Below are 25,299 nucleotides of genomic sequence, written 5' to 3' on the forward strand. Positions count from 1 at the left end.
TCTATCTATCTATCTATCTATCTATCTATCTATCTATCTATCTATCTATCTATCTAGATCTATCTATCTTGATCTATCTATCTATCTATCTATCTATCTAGATCTATCTATCTTGATCTATCTATCTATCTATCTATTTATCTATCTATCTATCTATCTATCTATCTATCTAGATCTATCTATCTATCTATCTGGATAGATCTGTAAATTATATGTCTAAATTAGGAATTTACCTTTGATTTCAACAGCAGGTGGTTCTTGCTCTTGTATGATAGCCTCTGTGAATCATACCGAAATAAATACAGTTACATTTGGGAATTTAAGATGAAAATGACATAATAGAATCAGATTTCACCACTGCTGGTGGATGTTTCTAACACTCTTTAGAAATGGGGAAGCTACTTGGATTAGTAGAACAATTACTTATGGAACAAGTCCAGATCAAAGTAATTAACTACTACCAGTCATACCAGTAAATAAATCTGCCAACAAATAATTAGTCCTATCTAAAACCTTGGCCATCAGTTCAGAGCCACCCACCAATTCCACTCTGATACAACCTTTTAGCCCCCGGCACACCATAGCAGCTACATGGACAGATATGGCTATAGTTAAATTCCTTGTCTTTATGTCATCTCTGTAGACTTCTAATATAATCTGTGGATGGTGGTATAAAGCCACATTGGGGGGCGTGGCTTGGCGCGCGGCGAGAATGGTCGCACATTGAAGGAGCTCCTCAGCACGCTCAGCCTCTGGCAGCTTTTCACCCGACCACCAGCTTTCAGATGCCGGGCAAAAAACTCCACACCACCCCACACACGCGCCCACGACGCGGCTCTGTGTCCTATTCGGCCAAGAACATAGAAGAGCTCTTTAAACCGAGGGCGACGAGCCGCAGCGCTATGCCTGGGCCTAAGATGGCGCCGAGTCGCCTCGAGGAGGAATACAGCGACGACTCCCAATCGGCCTCGGAGTGCTCGACCAAAAACAGGCCTGGAACAGACCGTCCCCTCACAGCCGCAGATATGTCTGTCATCGCGGCAGACATTAAAGCAGCATTTTCAGCGGCCATAACGGACCTTAAGACCAGCATGCTCGTGCTGAACGAAAAGATGGCCGCCACGGAGACGGCGGGGAAACGCAGAGATAGAGCTATCCAGAAAATCGAAAAGACATCAACGATCCATGCCCACCACTTCATAGACATGAACCGCCACCTGGAGGACCTCGATAATAGAGGTAGGAGGTGTAATATCCGGGTGAGGGGGATACCAGAGTCGGTGGACTCGGCCCAAATTGTTACTACTCTGCGCAGCGTCTTCAATACCCTCCTAGAACGGCAAGAAGATACTGAGATCACCTTTGTAAGGGCACACAGGGCCCTTAGGCCTAGGGGCCCCGATACTGCCCCGCCGAGGGATGTAATATGCTGCCTGGAAAGCTTTGGGCTCAAGGAGGACATTATGCGCAAGGCCCGGAGGAATGACCACCTCGTTTTCAATGGAGCCAACATCCTGCTCTTCCAGGACCTGTCCCCCATTACGCTGAGAAATAGGAGGGCGCTGAGGCCTCTTCTGGACAAACTGAGGGATAAGGACATCAGGTACACTTGGCGCTTCCCTTTTGCCCTGAATGTGACCCTCAACGGCCATCAACATACTCTTAGAGTACCTGCGGACCTACCCGAGTTTTGTGAAGCCTTGGGCCTGGGCCCGACTGCCTTGCCGGATTGGTACTCGGAGTTCCTGCACCCCCTCCCGGACCGTAGCCCTCCTGAATCACCGCAATCCACTCCGGACAAGAGGCTCACAAAAAAGGCTAAACATAGCCGAGGAGGAGGTTCGAAAGCTGGCACTCCAAATCGCCACGCCGAGGCCCTGAGAGGATTTGGGGGTGAGTGACTTTATTTCTTAAGCCCCGTGAGTACTGAGTGAGCCCATTCCCTCAACCCCTTCCCCTGTCTCTCAAATACCGCTGACACTCCCTTTTAAAGTACAGGCTGCCGCACTCAAGAACAGCGGATCCTGATCCGATATCTGCTTGCAGATATAATCCACCCTGCCTATTGCCGTAAGCCTACTCACGGACCACTTACAGCCTCATGACTGCAAAACTTGGCTGGAGTACTTTTTCAACACCAGCTTAACCCCTGCCCTGGACGTGGCTCATTGTTCCTACTTAGGAACGCAGCTTCCTACGGCCTCGACGAGTAGCACACGGCAGAGGCAGCCCGAGGAACATTTTGCTAATCGCCACCTGATGACCTAGCGCCTACTCTCTCCTTTTGGGAAAAAGAAAGATCCTCTCCAAAGGACCGACATGCTGGCAGGGTCAAGTATACTAGCATATAGACTGTTCATTTAATAAGGCACCTCGATATTTGCTTTGGGGGTGGGAGACTTATGGGGGGGGATATATAGCTCATAGCACATAACGTACTGCTTATGGCATACAGTTTAGAGTTTGCTGTTTACTTGCATGTGCTCACTCTGAATGGGCCCTTTACTTTAATTTCATTGCCTTGATCTCATTAGCTATCCGCGGTATATTATTATTATTATTTTTATTTTTTATTTTTGTTCTTTGTTGTTTGTTCTTACCCTGGTCGGGTGCAAAACCTTATTTTAGCCTACTCTCATCAACCAGCCAGTAGGGCTGAGCGTGTACTTTACCCTGTTGGTTTTACTATACTTTGTGTTACTAATTTACACTAAACAGAGGTAGTGAGGAGTTGTGGCCTAGTTGCCGTCGCCTCCCTTATACCCCACAGGCACTCCGTGTCCTTTAAGACATCGAGTGCACCACTTTGTGTAGGTGAGGCTCCCCGGTGGGGGCAACCATTTTTGCCCTCGGGGGGAGATCCACCTCCTGTATTCCTATTGCTCCATTCTCTTTCTCGTTCTCCTCTCCTCTTCTCTTTTCCGCTAACCTTCTTACCCTCTCCCTCCCTAACTGATTCCCCAACCCCACCCCTACCAACACCCTCTGGACTTAGTGCTAACGCCTGTTTGTCTCCCCTCATCTTGTTGCTCACTGCGGTCACGTTGTTGAATAACTACTTTTGTTGTGTCCTCACAGGGCGAGTCCCAGGCCCCCGCCACCTACCTCGTCTGAACTCTCCACAATGGCTTACTCCTCATTGGGTAACACCCCCCTGGTGATCTCCCACAACGTGAGGGGTCTCAACATACCCGAGCGCCGCACCTCCCTACTAAGGGAACTTAAAAAAGGTAGGCCCCATTTTGCTTTTTTGCAAGAGACCCACTTCAAGACACATCATACCCCCAAGCTCTCCAGTGCATATTTCCCTAAGGCATTCCACGCAACTAACAATGACTCCAGGTCAAGGGGGGTGACAATCTTGGTGAGTAAGGAGGCTCCATTTGAGGTCTTAGAACAGCTGATTGACCCAGGGGGCAGATTCCTCTTTATAAGAGGAACGTATGGGGAGACTCCACTAACCCTTGCAAATGTATACTTCCCTAACAAGGCACATAAGTCATTCTGTCAGACTGTGGTTCGCGAGCTTCGTGGCTTCGCCAAGGGTTGTATAATACTGGGGGGTGACTTCAACATACCACTGAACCCTCTAGCAGACACCTCCAACGGGAAGACATGTATTTCTTATAGAATACTTAAAGCCATTAAACTGCTACTTCAATCCCTACAACTAACGGATACGTGGCGCTTCCTCCACCCTGACGGTAGGGACTTTACGCACTTCTCCACTCCACACTCTAGGTATGCGAGACTAGATTATATACTCGTGTCTCAGCGAGACCTTGGGAGGGTGACGGGGGCCCACATAGGCATCCAGTCCTTTTCGGACCATGCGCCCACAGCTCTTTCCATGGATTTAGCGAACCCCACACGAAAGCAACCATCTTGGAGGCTCAATGCCTCTCTCTTGACAGACCCCTCGACACTACCTACCCTGACTGACAACTTAACAGAGTTCTTCAGACTCAATGCGACCCCAGATTCGGACCCACTCTCTGTATGGGAGGCCCATAAATGTTCCATGAGGGGAATTCTAATGAGACTGGGCTCACGTCGGAAACGGGAAAGGGAGGCTGTAATCCAAAAGCTAACCAACCAAATTAACGCTTTAGAAACGTTACATAAACAATCCCTCTCCACTGACTCCGCAACGCGGTTACTTGAAGCGCGGCGAGAACTGCAACATTTGCTGGACTCCACGGCTAAGCGCATGCTATTCTTTAAGAAAAAACTGTATTATGAATCCGGAAATAAAGCAGGCAGGTTCCTGGCAAGGGCCTTACGCGAGATCTCGTCAGCTAACCACATCAAAAAAATCAAAAGAACAGATGGGGGCTTTGACGTGACTACAGACGCGATCGCAGATCACTTTCACAGCTTTTATTCCAAGCTCTATTCCCTCCCCCCACAACACAGACAACCACACATGACTGGAGACAGGACACAGATCATTCATGATTACATCACAAACAGTGGCCTCCCTGTCCTTTCAAACACTGACATGTCCCTACTTGAGGAGCCAATCACGACCCTGGAAATCACTCAGGCCATCAAACAGCTGAAATCAGGGAAAAGCCCAGGTCTGGATGGATACTCGGCTATATACTTTAAGACCTTTTCCAGTCAACTCACTGGACCACTCAGAGACGCCTTGAACTCGTTGTCCTCACATAGACAAGTCACCCCAGATTTTTTATCCGCACACATTACGGTTATCCCAAAGTCAGGCAAGGACCCCACAGACTGTGCAAATTATCGCCCCATCTCCTTACTGAATTTGGACGTAAAATTATTTGCGAAAATCCTGGCCACAAGATTGAGACCTCTCCTACCAGGGCTGATAGGAATGGAACAGGTGGGCTTCATGCCTGGTCGAGAGGCCAAAGACAATGTCACCAAAGCACTTTTGCTCATACAGGCAGCGAGAGATCGGAACATCGAGGGCCTTCTCCTGTCCACCGACGCGGAGAAGGCCTTCGATCGGGTGGCCTGGGATTTTATGATGGCGGTGTGCGCAAGGGTGGGCTTGGGGCCACACATGCTGTCGTGGATAGCGGCACTGTACCAAGACCCGTCGGCACAATTGCGAATTAACGGCACTCTCTCAAAAAAAGTTCGGATAAAGAACGGCACAAGACAGGGCTGTCCGCTATCACCCTTATTGTTCATTCTGTCACTCGAACCCTTTATTAGGACAGTGAAACTTAATGCTGCGGTGACGGGATTCAGGATAGGGGAGAGCGAGTTCAAGGTAGCGGCGTACGCCGATGACCTCCTTTTTTTCTTAACAGGCCCACACATTGCGCTTCCCAATCTACTGAAAGAATTTTCCCATTATGGCTATGTGTCAAACCTGAAAATTAATTATACAAAATCTGAGGCACTAAACATTTCATTGCCGGATAGACTGTTAGAGATGACCAAAGCCCACTCCTCATTTCGTTGGGACCCAGGGGCCCTTAAATACTTGGGGACATGGCTTACACCTCGACTTTCAGACATTTTTGAAAGAAACTTCCCACCCCTCCTTAAAAACTGTGAACAGGACCTTAATCAGTGGGACAAAGGGAACTTTTCCTGGTTTGGTCGGGCCTCCATTATCAAAATGGTTATACTCCCGCTGTTTCTCTACCTAATGCGTACCCTTCCGGTTCAGATTCCTCGCCGTTTTTTCGCCTCCCTAAATGCACTCATGCTAACATTTCTATGGAACCATAAGAAGCCCAGAATTAAATTGACCACCTTGATGAAACCTAAAGAACTGGGCGGGCTGGGTCTCCCTGACTTTAAAAACTACCACGCTGCGACACACCTTGCTAGGATTATTGACTGGCACTGTCATGGGCCTACGAAGGACTGGGTGGCTCTGGAAACGGAGCTTTGCCCGATCCCTCTCAGGTTCTCCCCGTGGATCCCAAGAAACGCATGCCCCCGCTCCCTGAGCAGGCACCCCGTAACAGGTGCTACATTAGAAGTTTTTCACACTCTAGCAAGACGGAAGGAGATCTCCACCTCACCTGGCCCCCTCACACCCTTGGTGGACAGTCCCGATTTTGTTCCGGGCATGGGTAATTCGACTCTCAGGAGGGCTCCAACGAATGCCCCCCTGTTAGCAGGCGAGTGTTTTGTGGGGGACAAAGTCAGAGACTGGTCAGACCTTAAATCAGAGCACAACCTCCCCAATATGAAACTATGGACCTACTTCCAACTTCGCAGCTACTTAAGCAAACTTGGGGACACACGAGACCTCATTAGACCTCTGACTGATCTAGAGACTGTCTGCAGCTCACAATCACCCCTAGACAAGACTACCTCAGTGACATACTACTGGTTACAGCATACTGGAGACGGGGAGGCGACTAGACACAGGGAGAAGTGGGCGGAGGATCTCGGAGTGGAAATCTCAGGGCAACAGTGGAGGCATGCTTGCACCCTCGCACACAAATGCTCAATTAGCACCAAACTCCAAGAAAGGAGCTACAAACTCCTAACGCCTTGGTACCATACCCCAGACAGGCTTCATAAATGGAACCCACAGAGACCAGACACATGCTGGAGATGCCAGACGGAGAAAGGCACATTACTCCACACTTGGTGGAACTGCCCCTCGATCTCTGACTTCTGGGAAAAGATACATCGCCTAATCAAACAAATTACAGAAACCAAACTAGTCCTAAACGCCGCCTGCAGCTTGCTACATCTGTCCACCTTCTCGCTGACACGATATAAGAAGTCCCTGACAATGCACCTCTTAAACGCAGCCAAATCCTTAATACCACTACACTGGAACTCTGCAAGGGTCCCGACCGTCTCAGACTGGCTCCACAGAGTCGCCGAGGTCTGTGAGATGGAAGATACCCTGGCTCAGGACAGGGGATCGGTCGAGAGCTTCCACGATACCTGGCAACACTGGTTCTTCTTTAGATACTCACGGGACTACGAGATGGCACTGACAGGGTAGTTACCTAGGAAGACCTCCTCAGCAGCGTGGCCGTATACTGAATAATACTGAATAATAATGAATAGTACTGAGTCTCATTCCCCCCCCCCCCATCCCCTCCCCCCTCTTCCTGTGTTTCTCCTTCTCTTCATAACTTCATCTAATTCTTAATCTTCTCTATGAATGTTCGGATATGGCGGTTCCAGCTAAATGTTCCTGTCTACATCTGATCCACAACGGAACTTGTTGATGCAATCGTAGTTGCAACGATATTTGTTGTTAAGTTGCCATTCAATGCATACAATACCGCAATGTTTATTTACTGCTCCGGAATGTATGGCACCCTAGTGGCATTGTTGCTACTGGGGAGCTAAGATGGTTAGAAAACACATTGTTTCTACTCGAATGTAAAATTTGACTCTTGGCAAACCCTTAAGTGTTCTCATCCAGCTGCGTCTGCGATGAAAAGCTCAATGTATGCATGATCTTTTTGTCATTACCTTTAAATCTTTCAATAAAAGACTTTGAATGAAAAAAAATAAATAAAGCCACATTGGCTAAGTTTGTTGAAATATCTTTTTTATTGTACATCATTCTAATGCTCACTGACTGTAATTTTGCCTTCATAATACGATGCTAAATCAAATCCACAAAAACTCAAGTCAAGCAGAAAGACCCACTTAATACCCCACCATCTTCAATCTGGTGATTCAAAACACTGCTGGGTGCTAACTTCAAAGGGACCCATCTTGGCTAATAGACAGACTGTGAATAAATAGGATAGAAGTGCACACAGGAAGATGCCCAGTTCAATGCATATTGGATATACTCAAATCAAATCCCAGTTATTATTTGTTTAAACTTTTTACATCTACTGTATATAATATCATATAATATAATATTTAAAACATATAGATATGCCAACAATTCATATATTTTCTTATAAGGTCAGCTGTTAATCCAATGGCTAGAAACCTATTGTCTACCATTTAGGTTGTGTTTGGCAGAAGCATTCATTATAGGCTGAAGGGGGATAGTATGAAGAAAGGTCGGCCAACAAGCAGGAAGTAGCAATAGTAGGGGAGAAATAACACGGGAGTGACTTAGAACAGTGTTTCTCAACTCCAGTCCTCGGGGCGCACCAACAGGTCATGTTTTCAGGATTTCCCTCAGATCAAACTGCTGTGGTAATTACTAAGGCAGTGAAACTGATAAAATCACCTGTGCACAATAATGGAAAGCCTGAAAACAAGACCTGTTGGTGCGCCCCGAGGACTGGAGTTGAGAAACACTGACTTAGAAGCTTTGCATATTGCAGCAATGATCACAATCAAGATGTATACAGTGTTTTGCTGATGAGGTCCTTTCATGTGTGTAGTTTGCTTTCATGCAGATCCAAATAATACCATATGCTTTGTCCCATAATCATGAATGCACACCAGTAAAGAACTGCAGATATACACACTTTGTCCCTGGCACTGAACCTCTCCACTTAAAGATCCTGGAGGGTTCAGTGGCTTTCAGAGAGAAGCCTAATTCCTATCTGTGTAAAATAGGCTTATCCCACATAGGTAACAGCAGTGCATTTGCATTGTCCATCTTGCAATCCATATAATGTATCATATACTCATTAAAAATAATGATTTCCTAGTCATCAACCATAAAGAGAAAATTAAACCAATGCCTCTATGTTGCATCTCACACTGCTAATTGCCTGTGTCACTGGCAGGGCCCTTGTATTCAAAATAAAGTGTAGAATAGTTAATATACCTGTAGCACTGGATTCAAAGGCTCAACAAATACTGCACATTATTCTCCCATTATACTTTTTGTACCAATACTGCTTTTCCCCAAGGGAAAATAAATCCATTGGGGAGATGCCAATCACAAGCCCATCTACACATTTAAGATTTGAGCTCACAGTTCCATGAAATAGTGTCCAAATAGTACCAACCAAGTCTCCATTTGTCTGATACTGAATATTACTGCAGCATTACATACATTACAGGCCATACACATCTGAGCAGTCTTGACGGCCTCCCCTGGCTCAAAAGTGTGGCTTATATTTTTATGTACCATGGTAATTGTTTTTAAACTTTGTATGAATAAAACATGTTTTCTAAGTGGTTACAACTCCAGATATATTTAATTTATTATGGTTTTTGCAGCTTGCAAAATCTTCCTGTCTTAGGGGAAAACTGAATTTTCTGACAGGGTGTGAGGGAAAGCTTGCGCATAGTGCAGATAAAGTTTCCAGGTGGATATGTTTTTCACATGCGCAGGCCTGGAATTGACCAAATATATATGCACAGATATGTGCAAGTGCATGCACACTCACCCTGGCATGCACCTGTTACCAATAATGGTGGTAAACAGTCTATTTAATTGAGGCTATTGCACTGGCTAGTTGCTGTTTGGTCTACAGTGTTTGGTGTGCTTATTCATGATTCCTGTATTTGATCTCTGATCCTGAACCGGCTTGTTCCTCACTGTGTTTATCTGCTATCAGTCCTGACCTTTACTTATCCCTGGATTCTGCCTTCTGTTCTTGTTTGATCTGCTTCTCTGTTGCTGACATTGGCCTGTGACCTGACTTTTCCAATGCCTGCTATCCATTCATGATCTGTCTGTTACTGACTCAGCTTGCCTGCCACAGCTTCTTCAGTCCAGCAAGCTCACTTCCTGCCATACATCTGCAGCCTGTTGATAAGTACTTCAGCCACCTGTGACCCAAGGTTTGTTAGAGTGCCACTTAGGCGCAAATTCTGTGGGGAGCAGTGTGGGTGATATCGCATCCGCTAAACTATTTAGTTCATAGTTCAGTGCGAGTGTAGTGTGACCACCATTTATCTTTACGTTAGTGTGAATGTAGGTATAGTTCAGTCAGTGTGAGTGTAGGGACCGTTTAACACATTATATTTCATTGCGTTATTACAAGTTTAATGCTATATATTTCAGTGCGTTACGTGGTGTTTAATGCAGAAAGTTTCTGTTACTGCACGCTTAAAGCAGTATTGTTACTACAAGTTTAATTCTGTATATTTCAGTGTGTTATCTTCCATTTAACACAGTACAGTTCAGTGCATTACTGGAAGTTTAACGCCGTATATTTCAGTACGTTATCTTCCGTTTTAACACAATACAGTTTAGTGCGTTACTGCAAGTTGAGCGCCGTATATTTCAGTGCATCACGTGCCATTTAACGCAGTACATTTCTGTGCGTTACTGCAAGTTTAAGGCCATATATTTCAGTGCATTACATGTCATTTATTGCAGTACATTTCTGTGCATTAGTGAATTCTTAACACAGTATATTTCAATGTGGTATTGTCCATTTAATGCTGTATAGCTCAGTGTGTTACTGCAAATTTAACGCTGTATATTGCGGTGTGTTACTTTCTGTTTAACACAGTACAGTTCAGTGCATTTTTCCATGCTTAATGCAGTATACTTAAGTGCATTTCTGCAAGTTTAATGCCATACAGTGCAGTGCGTTACTTAGGCCCCGTACTCACGACCAAACATGTCTGCTGAAACTGGTCCGCGGACCAGTTTCAGCGGACATGTTCGTTCGTGTGTAGGCAGTAACGGACAGAATTCCAGCAAACAATCGTCGGCCAGACCGTTTTCCAACGAACAACTGTTTCCTGGTCTTGCTTTAAAACAGTCTGCTGGAATCGTGTCCGTCAGACATGTTCGGTCGTCTGTACACAAAAGCAGCGTACAAAAACCCCGCGCATGCTCAGTCCAAATGAGGAGACGGGAGCGCTCGTTCAGGTAAAACTCGCGTTTGTTTGGGATATGGCACATTCGTCATTAGAAACCTTTTATTCTAGCAAGAGAACAATGTCTTAAAAAGGCGCACTAAACCACATTTTCTTGCCTCGTTTTATTAATTCTTCTCTTGCTAGAATAACCCCGTTCTCTTGCTGATGCAATTTCAATAGAGTTGTCCCATACTGAAATGTCACATTTCTTGCTTGTGATGTAATCCTTTAATAATGTTTTCTATGCCAGACGTGTGTTTTGGTTGGTGGTCCTCCATAATTTATAGTAGTCATTTGTGTAAAGGAATGTGCATTTATTTTTGGTTTTTTGTTGTTTCTAGTTATGTCACCATTTAAAATTTTTTTTTTTTACATGTTTTATTTATTTTTTATTTATTTTTTTGTGTTTCATTAGAGAATATTAAACCATGTTGGCACACCAAATGTCCCCCCCCCCCCCAAGGAGTGTGTCCTTTGTAAATTACCCATTGTATATTTATTAAAGGTTTGCTGCCTAATAATCCCCAAGTATAACAAACAATAGACATGTTTTCAAATGAAAGCAAAAAGCCTTTTATTCAGGCAAATGTCATCACAAAAAATAAACAGAACGGCAGCACTAGAATAGATAGCAAACTATATGCAAACTTGCATTTCCAACATGGTGAAGGATAAACTTCCAAGCCTCAGGAGCCAAACCCAAAAATATGAAGCAGCAGCACAGAAACAAAGGAACCCAAACTGTGGTAGTCCAAACAATATGTCCTTTATGTGGAAGGAAATGGAAGGCAGAGAATCAACGTTTCCTCCTCTTTCCAACCTTCCCTCCAGGCAGCCTTCCAGCGGATCTTACACGGGCTCTTGCAGGTGGGGTCGATGTGGCAGCAGGAGGATGGTGTTCCGCAAGCCGGGCCGGGTCACATAGCCCAGTCTCTGGGGTCAGCAGGCCCTTCTGCATCCACCAAAGGACCTGGTTCATCAGGGCCTTTGCCAGTCTTCTCTGGTCCTCCTCCCCTTCATTCAAATCATGTGCCAAGGAGGCACTGAAGGCCTCTGTGGGGTTGAGGGGGGCCCTCATGATGGCGCTTGCCTCCTGTATCATGCGGAGGCTTGCCTCCTCCACAGGCCTCAACTGCCTCCTTCGGCCTGATGGCCTCACCTGGGGGGGAGAAGACTGGCTGGTGGTGGTTCTCCTGGCCGGGGGGACCTGCTGCAGGCCACTGGGCCCAGCCTCCTCCTGGCTGCCACTGACCCCGGCCTCCTCCTGGCTGCCACTGACCCCGGCCTCCTCCTGGCTGCCACTGACCCCTGCCTCCTCCTGGCTGACAGACACCTGAGGATCTGCCACCTCCTGGCTGATCTCTTCTTCCTGTGTGGAAAAAAAAGGACATTTTTTACAATTTCGCTAAATAAAACCACACTCATTTTCATGTTTTTCGTTTAGTATTTTTTGTTCATTATTACTTGAATACACTCTACTTCTGACCCCTGCAGTTGTCATCCCTGACACCTATTTGTCTGTACACCTTTTTGTTTGCTTTTTCCCAGCTTGGCTTTTTTTTTACAATATCAAATCATTAATCCACCAAGAATTATTTACGCCAGAAATATAGAGGAAACTACTATACCTCCTCATCGAAGGGTGGCAGATCTGCATCTCTGTCAGCCAGGCCCTCTTCCTCCGACTCTGCAGGGCTGTGGTCATCTGGGGAATGTCCGCTGGAAGGTAGCATGGAGGAAAGGTTGGAAGAAAGACTCAACATCGTTTTCCTGCCTTCCATTTCGTCCCGCAAAAAAGCCATCTGTTTATAATACCACAGTTTGGGTTCCTTTGCTTGTCTTGCTGCTGCTCCCGATTTTTTGCTTTTATTAGCTTTGTATGCTCTCCTGTATGTGCTTCTGAGGTTGGCAAGTTTATCCTTCACCATGTTGGCAGTGCATCCTGGCACCCAAGTTTGCATATAGTTTGCTAGCTCTTCTAGTGCTGCCGCTCGTACCTCTTTATTGCAATATAATGCGTGTTTTGAATTCCACAGGATGGGCGTGTCCTGATATTTTTGAAGTAAGGGCTCTATAGCTTCCTTGGTTTGTAGTTGGTCCATTGAATTGTTTTAAAAATTATATTTCTTTTTGAGTCTAGATTCCAAAAACATAAACCACAGAAAAAAAAATATTCAAAAGGATCAGCGTTGACCTTGATCTAATATGTGTCTTCAAATTTATTACCTATATCTAATTACAAACACAGTCTCTCTTGTTTAAACAATGATTGGCAGCTCGGCCGCATTGCTTGTACCAAACATTGATTTGCTAGATGCAGAGCCATTGTTAACATTGCAGTAAATATTTTTAATATAGAAAAATAAACAATGCTTACAAATGACAGTATTCATCTAGGCACTCTTTCATGTGTAAATTTCATGCCCCTGACAATGGATGACATAAAAGACACTTCCTAATGACCTCTGTACAACCAACACTTGAACAATACTTTGCCTGATCTGAATTCAACAACTTGTCAATGAGGTACAGCATTGTTCACATCTCTATTTTGTGAGGTGTCCAAAAGCATTTGGATACCAAAATAACATTGTGGTACCCCATAGACAGAATAGCTTAAAAAGGGTGCAACCAACAGCCCAAACCCCCATCCCATGTGTCTACATTTTCAAGGCCTCTGCTGATCACATTTTTAATTTCCTTACCTTCCTGTCTCTCGCTCCTCGTTTCTCACGCTCGCCTAATTACCGCGTAAGATGCGTAATCACGGCGTGCACCTTTTAAACACTCCGCGTATTTATTAAACCCCGCCCTCGTCACCTTTGCGAGGCCCCTAATCAATGAGTTTAGGAAATATGGCGTTAACTGTGTATGTTCTGGATGCGATCGAAGATTCTCCGCGTAAACGACGTAAACACGTTGTTTGCATTCTCTACACTCCGCGTATGTATTAAACGCCGCCCTCTTCTCCGCCCATGGCGTAAGAATTCATCTTTTCCACGCCCATAATCTCTGTGGGAAAGGAAAGATGGCGATGTCACACGAGCGGGCACGATGCTCTCATGCCACAAGTGAAGGGACAGAGGCAGGGACGTCCCGATCAAGGCCAAGAAGATACAAAGCCACTAATATGCGGTTCCAGGAAATGGTGGAGTTAGTTTACATCATGCGAAAGAAGGACTATGATGGTGAATTAGGGCCATACAAGACCCCTAACCGCCGAAAGGCACATATTATGGACAAGGTGGCGAGGAGAATGCAGAGGATGTTTGGGATCACCAGGTCCAAGGAACAGCTGAGGAAACGATGGTCAGACTTAAAATTGAGGGAGCCACATCAGATGAAGAAAATACTTAAAATTCTGCGTAAAAGTAAGTAAATATATATTGGGGTTGGGGGGGGGGTGGGTGATTGTCTGCAATAATGTGTTGCCATGTATATTTCACCATCTGCCTCCTTGGCCTGCTTGTAATTTTAAAGACATGTTGTCATTTATTTTTTATGACATAAATACCTACATATTTACAAATAGTGTTCTTAGTAAACCACGTAACATCACATAGTTTCTCAGAAAGGCTTGGTTATTCCAGGAACAACACACCTGGACATGGCTCACTGGCCAAAAACTTTGTTTGTAAACATTGTGTAAAAGCTAGTTCTAGAAAATAAAATTATGAGAATGGGAAAGGCAAACAGGATTCATTCTAAAAACAGTGGTAATAAAGCAGATGTTTTCACATCTGCAATGCAGAGCACCTGTGTCTCCCCAAACCAAAAAAGGGTTTTGGTAGGGTCTCCCAGAAATACTGTTTAGGGGGGACATCCATGTGTGTCACTTTGCTAAAAAGGGGCAGGATCAGAGCTTGCCATATAGAAGTAATTGCAAAATGTAGGTTTGGTGAAAGCTAAAAGTAACTAAATGAAAGCATCTTCTAAGCAATGTGTGCAATTTATGCTCTCCAATATCTGTGTGCTGATGAGTCTACATTTTTTTCTGGTTATTTCAGGGGAAAGAAGTCGCCAGCATTTGGAGGAGGCAGAGAGGGCCAGACAAGGCCAAAATCTGCCATCTCAACATGTGGAGGAGGAGGAGGATGTGGAAGGAGAAGAGGATGTGGAAGGAGAAGAGGATGTGGAAGGAGAAGAGGATGTGGAAGGAGAGGAGGAAGGAAGAAAGGAGGAAGGAAGAGAGGAGGAAGAAGTAATTTTGGACTTAGAATTTATAGCAGATGAAGGGCAAGTGGCGGAAGAACAATTTGGCGAATTGAAAGAAGGTGGATTGATGGATGAAGGAGGAGTCCAAGATGATGGGGAAGTGGTGGAAGAAGGAGGAGTGATAGAAGATGATGGGGAGGTGGTGGAAGAAGGAGGAGTGATAGAAGATGTCGAAGAGGTGGAAAGGAGAAGCCCATCAGGTCAGTGTCACCCTAGCTTGATTAAAAAAAACATATGTAGATAGGCCTCATCGAAAAATAATGTTGTAAATGACAATTCTGATTTATTTTTTAGGGGAGGAGGATGGTGTGCCAATATTTTCACGTGCAAGTGCTGCTATAATTATTCAGCAGGTAATGGAGTGCAGCACTGAAATGCACAATATGCGTGAAAGGATGGTTGTCATGGAAGAGAATTTAACAAATGTCCTTTTGGAATGCTGCACGGAAATGGACAATATGCGGCAAAGAATGATGGTCATCGAATCTAATTTTAAAAATATTATTGACATGATGGGCCGTGTCAAAGACTGAAACACCCCCCGCCCATCCCCCGCCCCCACAAACATTTTTACTGTTTTAATAATGAATACGCCAAAATTTGAAGATACACACACAGTGTGCCAACATGTGCTATCTGCCATCACAGAATATCTAGTGTCTGTGCTTTGTGGGTCCAACCCCCTCCTCCATCCTCAAGTAGTTGAGAGGAAGGGTTTGCTCCCACAGAACACAGACCTTGATCACCCATGATGTCAGATAGCACATGTGGCCATTTGTCTGTTGAACCAATGACATTTGGCGAGTTTGCACTGAATGTGTGTATCTTCAAATTTTGGCGTGTTCCAGTGTGAAAGCACACCATGACTGACTGCTGTTGTGATTTTTTATATTTTTTGATTTGGATTTTGTTACTTTTTGACCATGTTGAACATTTTGGGATACTATAAAGTTTAGACCATAAAGAATAAACAACGCCAAAAAATAAAAAAGATATATATATAGAATTATAAATCTCTCTAATCACTGAATTTAGTGAAGTCGAGATTTTACTCCAAAATCTCACGAAAAAATTTGCTTACTGAAAAACACACCAAAAAAAAATGGTTAAAAAAATATTGGTTTTTGTGCATAAAAAATATGCAGAAAAAAAAAAAAAAAAAGGCGGTAAACACCCCACCAAAAATAGTCTATATATATATATATATATATATATGTAAACAATAAATCTAACTATATTTGATAAAAAAAAATGTGAACTTGTTAAAAAATGTATAATCTGCATAATATTTTTGGTTGAATTACCTGAAAAAACAAAAAAAAAAAAAATTTTTTTGTAGACTCCTAAGTACAAAAGCAGGGAGTAATGAAAAAAATATAAACTAATTTTTGGGGTCATGAACAAGCAAAAATTAAAATACTTGACCTCAAAATTTAAAAATGGAGTTGCTTCTTATTTCTAGACTCAATACCCTGTTTGTAGATGAGTGAATACTGTGCAAAATGTGGTTAGTTACTAAAAGTGGAGAAATCAATTATGCATTAAAATGGCAGAAGTTAGTTAGAGAACCAGGAAGACAGATAAAAAGAGAAAAAGCATTAATGACAAACAACTGTATAAAGTCCAATGGTCTAATTATTTTTTATTTGAGAGAATATTCCTTTCTTTGGGGGCCGAATTAGAAAGAAATATGATCTGGCATAGCAATGGCCCCCCGACCCATGAAGTACTCAACATATTTGTCGCGTACCTCACGAGCTGATTGGGGGGCCAAGCCAGCGCGACCAGTGTCCAGCCCGGGAAGGGGATCTGAGGGTAGTCTTGCCTCAGAACCGATGTCGGGTAGGTACGTCTGGGAGTGCCTGCGTAAAAAGTTGTGCAAAATGCAGCAGGCAAATACAACGGTGTCCAATTTATATTCCGCCAGATGTATCGATGTCCTGAACAGGCGGAACCGGTTGGTGAGTATCCCAAAGGCATTCTCGACTACCCTCCGAGCCCTGGCCAACCGAAAATTAAACACACTCCTCTCTGAGGTGAGGGTCCTCTGGGGAAAAGGCCGCATGAGGTGAGGACCAAGCCCGAAAGCCTCGTCCGCTAGGAACACAAACGGAAGTCCTTCCACATTATCTTCATCTGGTGGCAATGCCAGACCACCAGCTTGGAGACGATCATAGAAATCAGTCCGTGCGAACACTCCCCCATCAGACATCCGGCCATTCTTCACCACGTCCACATATAGAAACTCATACTGTGCCGACACCACCGCCATCAACACAATACTATGATAACCCTTGTAATTATAATAGTAGGACCCCGAGCGGGGTGGGGGCACAATGCGGACGTGTTTCCCATCTATTGCTCCACCGCAGTTTGGAAAATCCCACCGCTGGGCAAATTGGGAAGCCACAGACTGCCATTCCTGTGGTGTGGAGGGTAGCTGTGGGGACAAACAAAAAAAGAGATTTAGTACTTTGTAACAAAAACATCCTACAAGCATCCTTGTGACACTTCAAAGTATTAAAATTGCATTAGAAAAATGTGCATGGAGAATTTGGGAAATGAAATATATAGGGCCACTTCATTAAGAGACTCCACAGCCCTCTGATGGGGACAATAAAAGTTTGAAGGGGGGGGGGGACACAAAAACCAAAAAGTCCTGTTTTAAAAAATGGCAAGGTGGGTTTGTCCCTAGGATAGCATGCTGGACAGGTTAATATTGGGTAAGGGACAAATATGCAGGTAGGCCAAGAATAAAACATGTAAAGCTTATATCAACATGCATAGGGAGAAAAGGGAACGTTAGTTAAACACACAGCATATCTGTGAAATTAAAAAAAAAGTTAGTTGGCCACATTATTACAGCCAGGAAACTTACCTTAATATACTCCTCATGCATAACTTTGATGATGGCAGCACACGTGTCCGGTATGATGACCCCAAGCGCCTGCGGAGAGATGCCTGTCGAGAACTTGAGGTCCTGCAGGCTCCTCCCAGTCGCCAGGTACCGCAACGTGGCAATAAGCCTCTGCTCGGCCGTGATGGCTTGGCGCATCACAGTGTCCTGCCTCGTGATATAGGGGGACAGAAGTTCCAGCAGACGGTTGAATACGGGGTCCGTCATGCGGAGAAAATTCCTAAAGTCATTAGGATTATTCTCCTGGAGTTCCCTAAGCAGAGGCATATGTGAGAACTGGTCACGCTGGCGCAACCAATTCTTGGTCCAGAAACGCCTCCGCCCCCTGTTTCTGGCCAAAGTACTGGACAAATGAACATATCCAGCAGCCATCCCATAAACAGCACCAACTCGCGAAAATTGACGCTGCTGCTCCATCATGGCTTCAAACCGGCCGGCTGGTCAGTCAAGAACACACTGAAACAGAAAGCACTCGCAAATCCAGCACTACCTGCGACAAACGCGTGACAAACAGATACGAGCGCACAGGATGCAACTGCTAAAGCAGAAACAACCTGCTAGCCTATAGCCGAATGACAACTACGTTACCGCAAGCACACGCACTGAACCCGTGAATACACGCTGTCAAAGCCTGGAGACCGAGAAGCGCGAATCAGCTCTAACCAAACCTTCACTAACACGAGCAAACCCGTAACTAGCAAAAGAGGAACAGAGGGCGGCGCCATTAAGTTTGGTCTTCCCCTTTATAGTGACGTCGTACGTAGTTTACGTGCACGCGTTCCGGTACGACGGTAATTTGGTCCGCTGGTGTGTACACGCCAGCGGAACAAAACACAAATCAGCCTTGTACGCCGGAAACTGTCGGGCAGACAGTTTCCAGCGCACAGATCCGGTCGTGAGTACAAGGCCTAAAAGTTTAACGCTGTTTACTTCAGTGTGTTATCTTCCGTTTAACACTGTATAGTTTAGTGAGTTACTGCAAGTTTAACGCTATATTTTGCCGTCTATTACCTTCCGTTTAATGCAGCACAGTTCAGTGCATTGCTGAAAGTTTAACGCCGTATATTTCAGTGCGTTATCTTCCGTTTAACGCAGTACAGTCCAGTGCATTACTGCAAGTTTAACGCCGTATATATTTCAGTGCGTCACAAGCCATTTAACTCAGTACATTTTGGTGCGTTACTGCAAATTTAACACTGTATATTTCAGTGCATTACGTGGCATTTAACACAGTACTTTTCTGTGCGTTAGTGCATTCTTAACGCAGTATATTTCAATGTGGTATCTTCCGTTTAACGCTGTATAGTTCAGTGCGTTACTGCAAGTTTAACGCTTTATATTGCAGTGCCTTACCTTCCCGTTTAACGCAGTACATTTCTATGTGTTAGTGCACATTTGACACAGTATAATGCAGTGTGTCAGTGCAGTTTTAATGCAGTATAATATAGTGTATCAGCAGTGTGTGTCTGTGTAGTAGTGAGTACTTAAGTTAAAGTGCACCAAACACCACATTCAATTAATTAAAGTGCATCCATGTACACATTTCCACATCTATATTACATAGTGTTGATAAGCACCCCCACCCCCCATCTTGTCTGAGAGGACAACAAGGAGGGGCAGGCATTCCCATGGCACTGTCTGCGAGTGCATGTGGGTCCACGAGTGCACGTTGGCCTGCGAGTGCACATGGGTCTGCAAGTGCACGCGGGTCTGTGAGTACATGTGTATTGACTTGTTGAGCACCTGTGTATTGTCTTTTTGAGTATTAGTGTCAGGAAGCTAGTTGTTAGGTAAATTGGACAGGGTATTATCCCTAATCCTCATTAAATTAGTAGGTACGATGCCCGGCGGGTGTGGAGATGCGACTCAGTGTACATCTTGCAGCATGTATGCGTTCATTGATTATCAAGTGTACATCTTGCGGCATGTATGTGTTCCTTGATTATCAAGAGCAAATACTGCTGTGCAAAATCTAAGCACATTGTTTGCCTGTAAGTCCAGTTTCTGAATCTGGGGAAGCAACTGTCAGCACTGAGAAGACCCTCCATACTAAAGAAGAGCCGGGAACATACCCGGCAGGTGTCGGCAGGGGCCAGCACAGAGTCGGTTGGAGACAAAGAGTTACAGGCACTAGAAAAGAGTAGATGGGTGACAGTCAGGAAGGCTACAGGGGAAAGTGCCAGGGAGGCCGATCCAGGACTGGTGCATCGCAATAAGTACGCAATAAGTACGCTTCATTGAGTGACATTGGTGAAACCAGTCAGGGACCAGCACGGAGTGGGGGGAAGCGATGGGAAAGAAAAGAAAGATTCTGGTGGTAGAGGACTCAATTCTTAGAAGGGCAGAGAGGGCAATCTGTAACAAAATGTTGTCTACCGGGCGCTCTGGTTTGGCACATCATGGATCTGGTGGACAGATTACTGGGATGGGCTGGGGAAGACCCGGCTGTCATGGTGCACGTTGGCACCAATGACAAAGCCAGAGGTAGATGGAGTGTCCTACAGAATGATTTTAGGGACTTGGGAGCTAATTTGAGGAAACAGACCTCCAAGGTAGTATTCTCAAGAATACTACCGATACCTCAAGGCACACCAGAAAGGGAGATTAGGGAAAAAAACATGGCTGAGGAGCTGGTGTAGTAAGGAGGGATTTGGGTTCATGGAGGACTGGGCCGACTTCTCAGTGGGTCACCAGTACTATAGAAGGAACGGACTGCACCTAAATGAGGAGGGTGCAGATCTGCTGGGAGTGAAGATGGTCAAAAAGGCGTTTTTTAACCACTTAAGCCATGCAAGGATTTTCCCCCTTCCTGACCAGAGCATTTTTTGTGATTCGCTTTAGCTGCGTCGCTTTAGCTGACAACTACGCGCTCATGCAATGTTGTACCCAAACAAAATTTATGTCCTTTTGTTCCCTACAAATAGAGCTTTCTTTGGTGGTATTTGATCACCTCTGTGTTTTTTTTGCGCTATAAATAAAAAAGACAGACAATTTTGAAAGAAAAAGCTATATTTTTTACTTTTTGCGATAAAAAATATCCAAAAATATATAAAAAACGAATTTCTTCCACAGTTTAGGCTGATATGTAGATATGTACATATTTTGGTAAACAAAAAACGCAATGAGCATATATTGATTGGTTTGCGCAAAAGTTATAGCGTCTACAAAATTGGGGATAGATTCATGGCATTTTATTATTATTTGTTATTACTAATGGCGGCGATCTGCACTTTTTATCAGTACTGCTACATTATAGCGAACAGATCGGACACTTTTGACACTATTTTTGGACCATTGACATTTATACAGCGATCAAAGCTACAAATGACCACTGATTACAGTATAAATGGCTCTGGTAGGGAAGGGGTTAAACACTAGGGGGCGATCAAGGTGTTAAGTGTGTTCCCTGGATGTGTTCTAACTGTAGGGGGATGGGCACACTACAACATGACAGAGATCACTGCTCCTGATGATAGAGAGCAGTAGATCCCTGTTATGTTGCTAGGCAGAATAGGGAAATGCCTTGTCTACCCAAGGGGCTGGATTCAAGTAGAATTGCGCTTTTTTTACGGAGGCGCAGGGCAACGTTTTTGCCCTGCGCCCCCGCAAATTTACTGCGCTGCCCTTGATTCACGGAGCAGTAGCTCCATAAATTGCGTGGGCACGCCGGCAAAATGCCCGGCATAAGCGCGCGCAATTTAAATGATCCCGTAGGGGGCGGGAATCATTTAAATTAGGCACGTTACCGCGCCGATCGTAGAGCGCATGCTACGTCGGGAAAGATTCCCGACGTAGCATGCGCTCTACGATACGATTTCCCGACGTGCATTGCGGCAAATGACGTCCCAAGGACGTCATTTTCTTCAAAGTGAACGTGAATGGCGTCCAGCGCCATTCACGAATCACTTACGCAAACTACGTAAAATTCTAATTTCGCGACGCGGGAACGACAGGTATACGTAACATTGGGGCAGCCTTACGCAAAAACCGCCGTACGGAAACAACGTAAATTACGTACGCAGGGCTCGCGCAACGTTGTGAATCGGCGTTAGTATGCAATTTGCATACTATACGCTGAGCACAACGGGAACGCCACCTAGCGGCCATCGCAAGAATGCAGCCTAAGATATGCGGGCATAAGAGCCTTATGCCGCGCATATCTTAGGCTGCAGTCGGCGTAACGAGGTTCCTGAATCAGGAGCATTCGTTACGCTGGGGCAAGTAAGCAATTGCGCTGTGTAACTTATGGTTCCACAGGCGCAATTGCTTCTTGAATCCAGCCCCTTGTTTACATAGGCATCTCCCTGTTCTGCCATCTCCTCACCGCAATCACAGGCCTCTGGTAAACATCAAGTCTGCGGGACCCGCTAGGTGGAAAAATCAAAGGGACGTAAAGATACACCCTTTTGACTGCCCATGCCATTCTACCAACGTAAATCGACATCCAAAGGTCGGAAAGTGGTTAAACTAGGTGATGGTCCAGAGGTAAATATAGTCAGCGTGGAACCTATTCCAGAGGGTGGTATTGGGGGCATAAGTGGTAGGTTGATTAAAGCACATAAACCCAAGGTAAGTATAGTAAGTCCTAGTTGCAATCTCGGAAAACCCAATAAGAGGATAGTATGCGATCGGTCTAAACTATGTGGCATGTTCATCAATGCCAGGAGCCTGGCGGACAAGATGGGTGAACCAGAGATACTGATGTACAAGGAGGATTTGGATTTTGTGGAAATTTAAGAGACCTGATTCAACAGCTCTCATGATTGACTGGCAACCATTCAATGGTATACCCTTTATCGCAGGGATAGAGAGGGTACACAAAGGGGGGGGGGTATGCCTATATATCAAGAATAATGTACAAGTGAATGTGAGAGATCTCCAAAGTGAGGAAGATAAGGGGAAAATAATACTAAAGTATGCTATAGGCCCCCTAACCTGAGGGAGGAGGGGAAGATGGATCTCCTGTTACAATTTGGATTAGCAGCAAGAATGGGAAGTGTCATCATAAAGATTTTAATTATCCAGACATAGACTGGGCAAAGGGAACCACACATTTGTCTAATGCCGCATACACACGACCATTTTTAATGGTCTATAAAAAACAAAGTTTTTTTCAACCCGGTTATTGTTAAGCCTGCCTTGCCTACACACGACCGTGAAAGAAAATGCTCTCGCAAAGCGCGGTGACGTACAACACGTACGACGGCACTATAAAGGGGAAGTTCCATTCGAATGGCGCCACCCTTGGGGCTGCTTTTGCTGATTTCGTGTTAGTAAAAGTTTGGTGAGAGACGATTCGCGCTTTTCAGTCTGTTACAGTGTGATGAATGTGCCATCTTCATTACGAATGCTAGTTTTACCAGAACGAGCGCTCCCATCTCATAACTTGCTTCTGAGCATGCGCGTTATTTTCACGTCGTTAAAGCCTACACACGACCATTTTTTACGACGTTAAAAACGACAATGTGAAAAACGACACGAACATTTAGAGCATGTTCTAAATTTTTAATGCCCATTTTTAACGTCGCAAAAAATGCTCTGGAGCCCACACACGATAGTTTTTAATGACATTAAAAAATATTTTTTTCACATCACCAAAAACGGTCGTGTGTACGCGGCATAAGGCTCGCCAGTTCCTAAATGTCTTGCAGGACAATTTCATGGGTCAGATGGCAGACGCAACTAGAAATAAAACTTTACTGGATCTACTGATTACCAACAATACAGACCTGATCACAAATGTGGAAATACAGGGCAATTTAGGAAACAGCGACCACAGGTCAATTGGCTTCAGTATAAATCAGACAAATAGGAAACATAAGGGGAATACAAAGACACTAAATATCAAAAGAGCAAACTTCCCTAAACTACGAACCATGCTAGAAGGCATAAATTGGGATAAAATCTTAGGAACAACGAACACGGAGGAGAGATGGATTTGCTTTAAGAGCATATTAAATACGAACATTAGCCAATGTATGCCATTGTGTAATACATTTAAAAGAGTGAACAAAATCCAGGACCTCGACTCCGAGATATCTCAGTGCCCAATACCCCCAGTTCTACCTCTCTTCTGCTACGGAAAAGAAACAGGGAGTAGCTATCTGCTTTTCACGTAAGGTCCCCTTTACTCCCATCACGGTAGTTAAAGATAAAGAGGGTAGATACCTTATGACAGTGGGACGAATTAATGACCAACTGACCTCCATAATCTCCTACTATACTCCCAACTCCTCGGGACAGCTAGAATTTTTTCGCAATATGTTGGCGATACTTCTCCCAAAGGCACAGGGTCAAGTAATTATGGGTGGGGACAGCAACTTGCCTCTAGACCAAACGTTAGATAAATCATCTCCCAGAAAGTCCCTATTTAAATATACACCTAAAAATAGTAGTAAATTTGCTCGACTGTTACATAGCAATGATCTAATCGACGCCTGGCGTGAGGATAATCCCTCTGTGCGCGATTACACCCATTATTCACATGTACATAAAACCTACTCCCGGATAGATCATGTTTTTATAACTTCCTCACTGATCCCTTTCGTGACCTCGGTTAACATTTTGGTTACTCCATGGTCGGATCATGCGCCGGTGCGATTGTCCCTCTCGGACCTTTGGAAGAAACCATGTCCATCCCCGTGGAGGCTAAATATGTCTTTGTTAAACGACCCAACTATTCTCACAGGGATAGAAAAGGAGTTGCGCATGTTTTTTCGCGAAAATTCGCCATCGGCCACGTCCCCTATTATCAACTGGGCAGCGCATAAGGCCACCGTCTGCAGGAAACTCATACAGGTAGCCGCAACTTTGAAGCGCAACCGCGAACACACAATCACACAACTGGAAACTGATTTGACCACTCTCCTAGCGGAGCAAAGGGCATCGCCCCTGATTGACATTAGGCACAAAATTGACACGGCCAGGCTGTCATTGAACTTAAGCCTCACCACACAAGCTGAAAAGCGACTACGATGGTCACGACATAGGTACTATACGTTTGGGGACAAGCCTACCACTCTTTTAGCAAGAAAATTAACCCCTCGCCCTAGTGCACCTGCCCTACCTAAACTTAGATTAAACGATGGGCGGTTGACCCAGAACCCGGAATCTATTGTAAGCGAGTTTACCAAATTTTACTCCAAATTATACGAAAGCCCTGAACAGTGTAGCAAGACTAAAATGGACGACTTCTTTAGCGACTTACCCCTGCCCATGCTGACTAAGGATCATTCGGATCTGATGGACATGGAATTTACAGAGGCAGAGGTTAGACAGGCTATAAAAGGTTTGAATCCCTCTAAAGCTTCAGGCCCGGATGGGTTCCCTGGACAATATTACCATAAATACCAGGAGATTTTAACCCCACACCTTTGCGCGTTTTTTAATGCAATTCGGAGGGGCGTTGGTCTCCCGGCTCGGGAGAACAGGGCCTATGTCCATGTTATCCCGAAACCGGG

The 25,299-nt window shown here is 44.8% G+C and overlaps 1 protein-coding gene across 1 annotated transcript in view; it reads right to left on the minus strand.

The window, feature by feature from the left end:
- LOC120935721 (titin-like) overlaps nt 1-25,299 on the minus strand; it is a 433,372-nt gene that overhangs the window by 132,577 nt on the left and 275,496 nt on the right. The window contains exon 29 of the mRNA XM_040347780.1: nt 234-278. Coding sequence (XP_040203714.1) covers nt 234-278 — 45 coding nt within the window. The remainder of the gene's footprint in view (nt 1-233; nt 279-25,299) is intronic.

This window comes from Rana temporaria, chromosome 4 (assembly GCF_905171775.1).
Source record: "Rana temporaria chromosome 4, aRanTem1.1, whole genome shotgun sequence".
In the NCBI taxonomy this organism is placed as follows: Eukaryota; Metazoa; Chordata; class Amphibia; order Anura; family Ranidae; genus Rana; species Rana temporaria.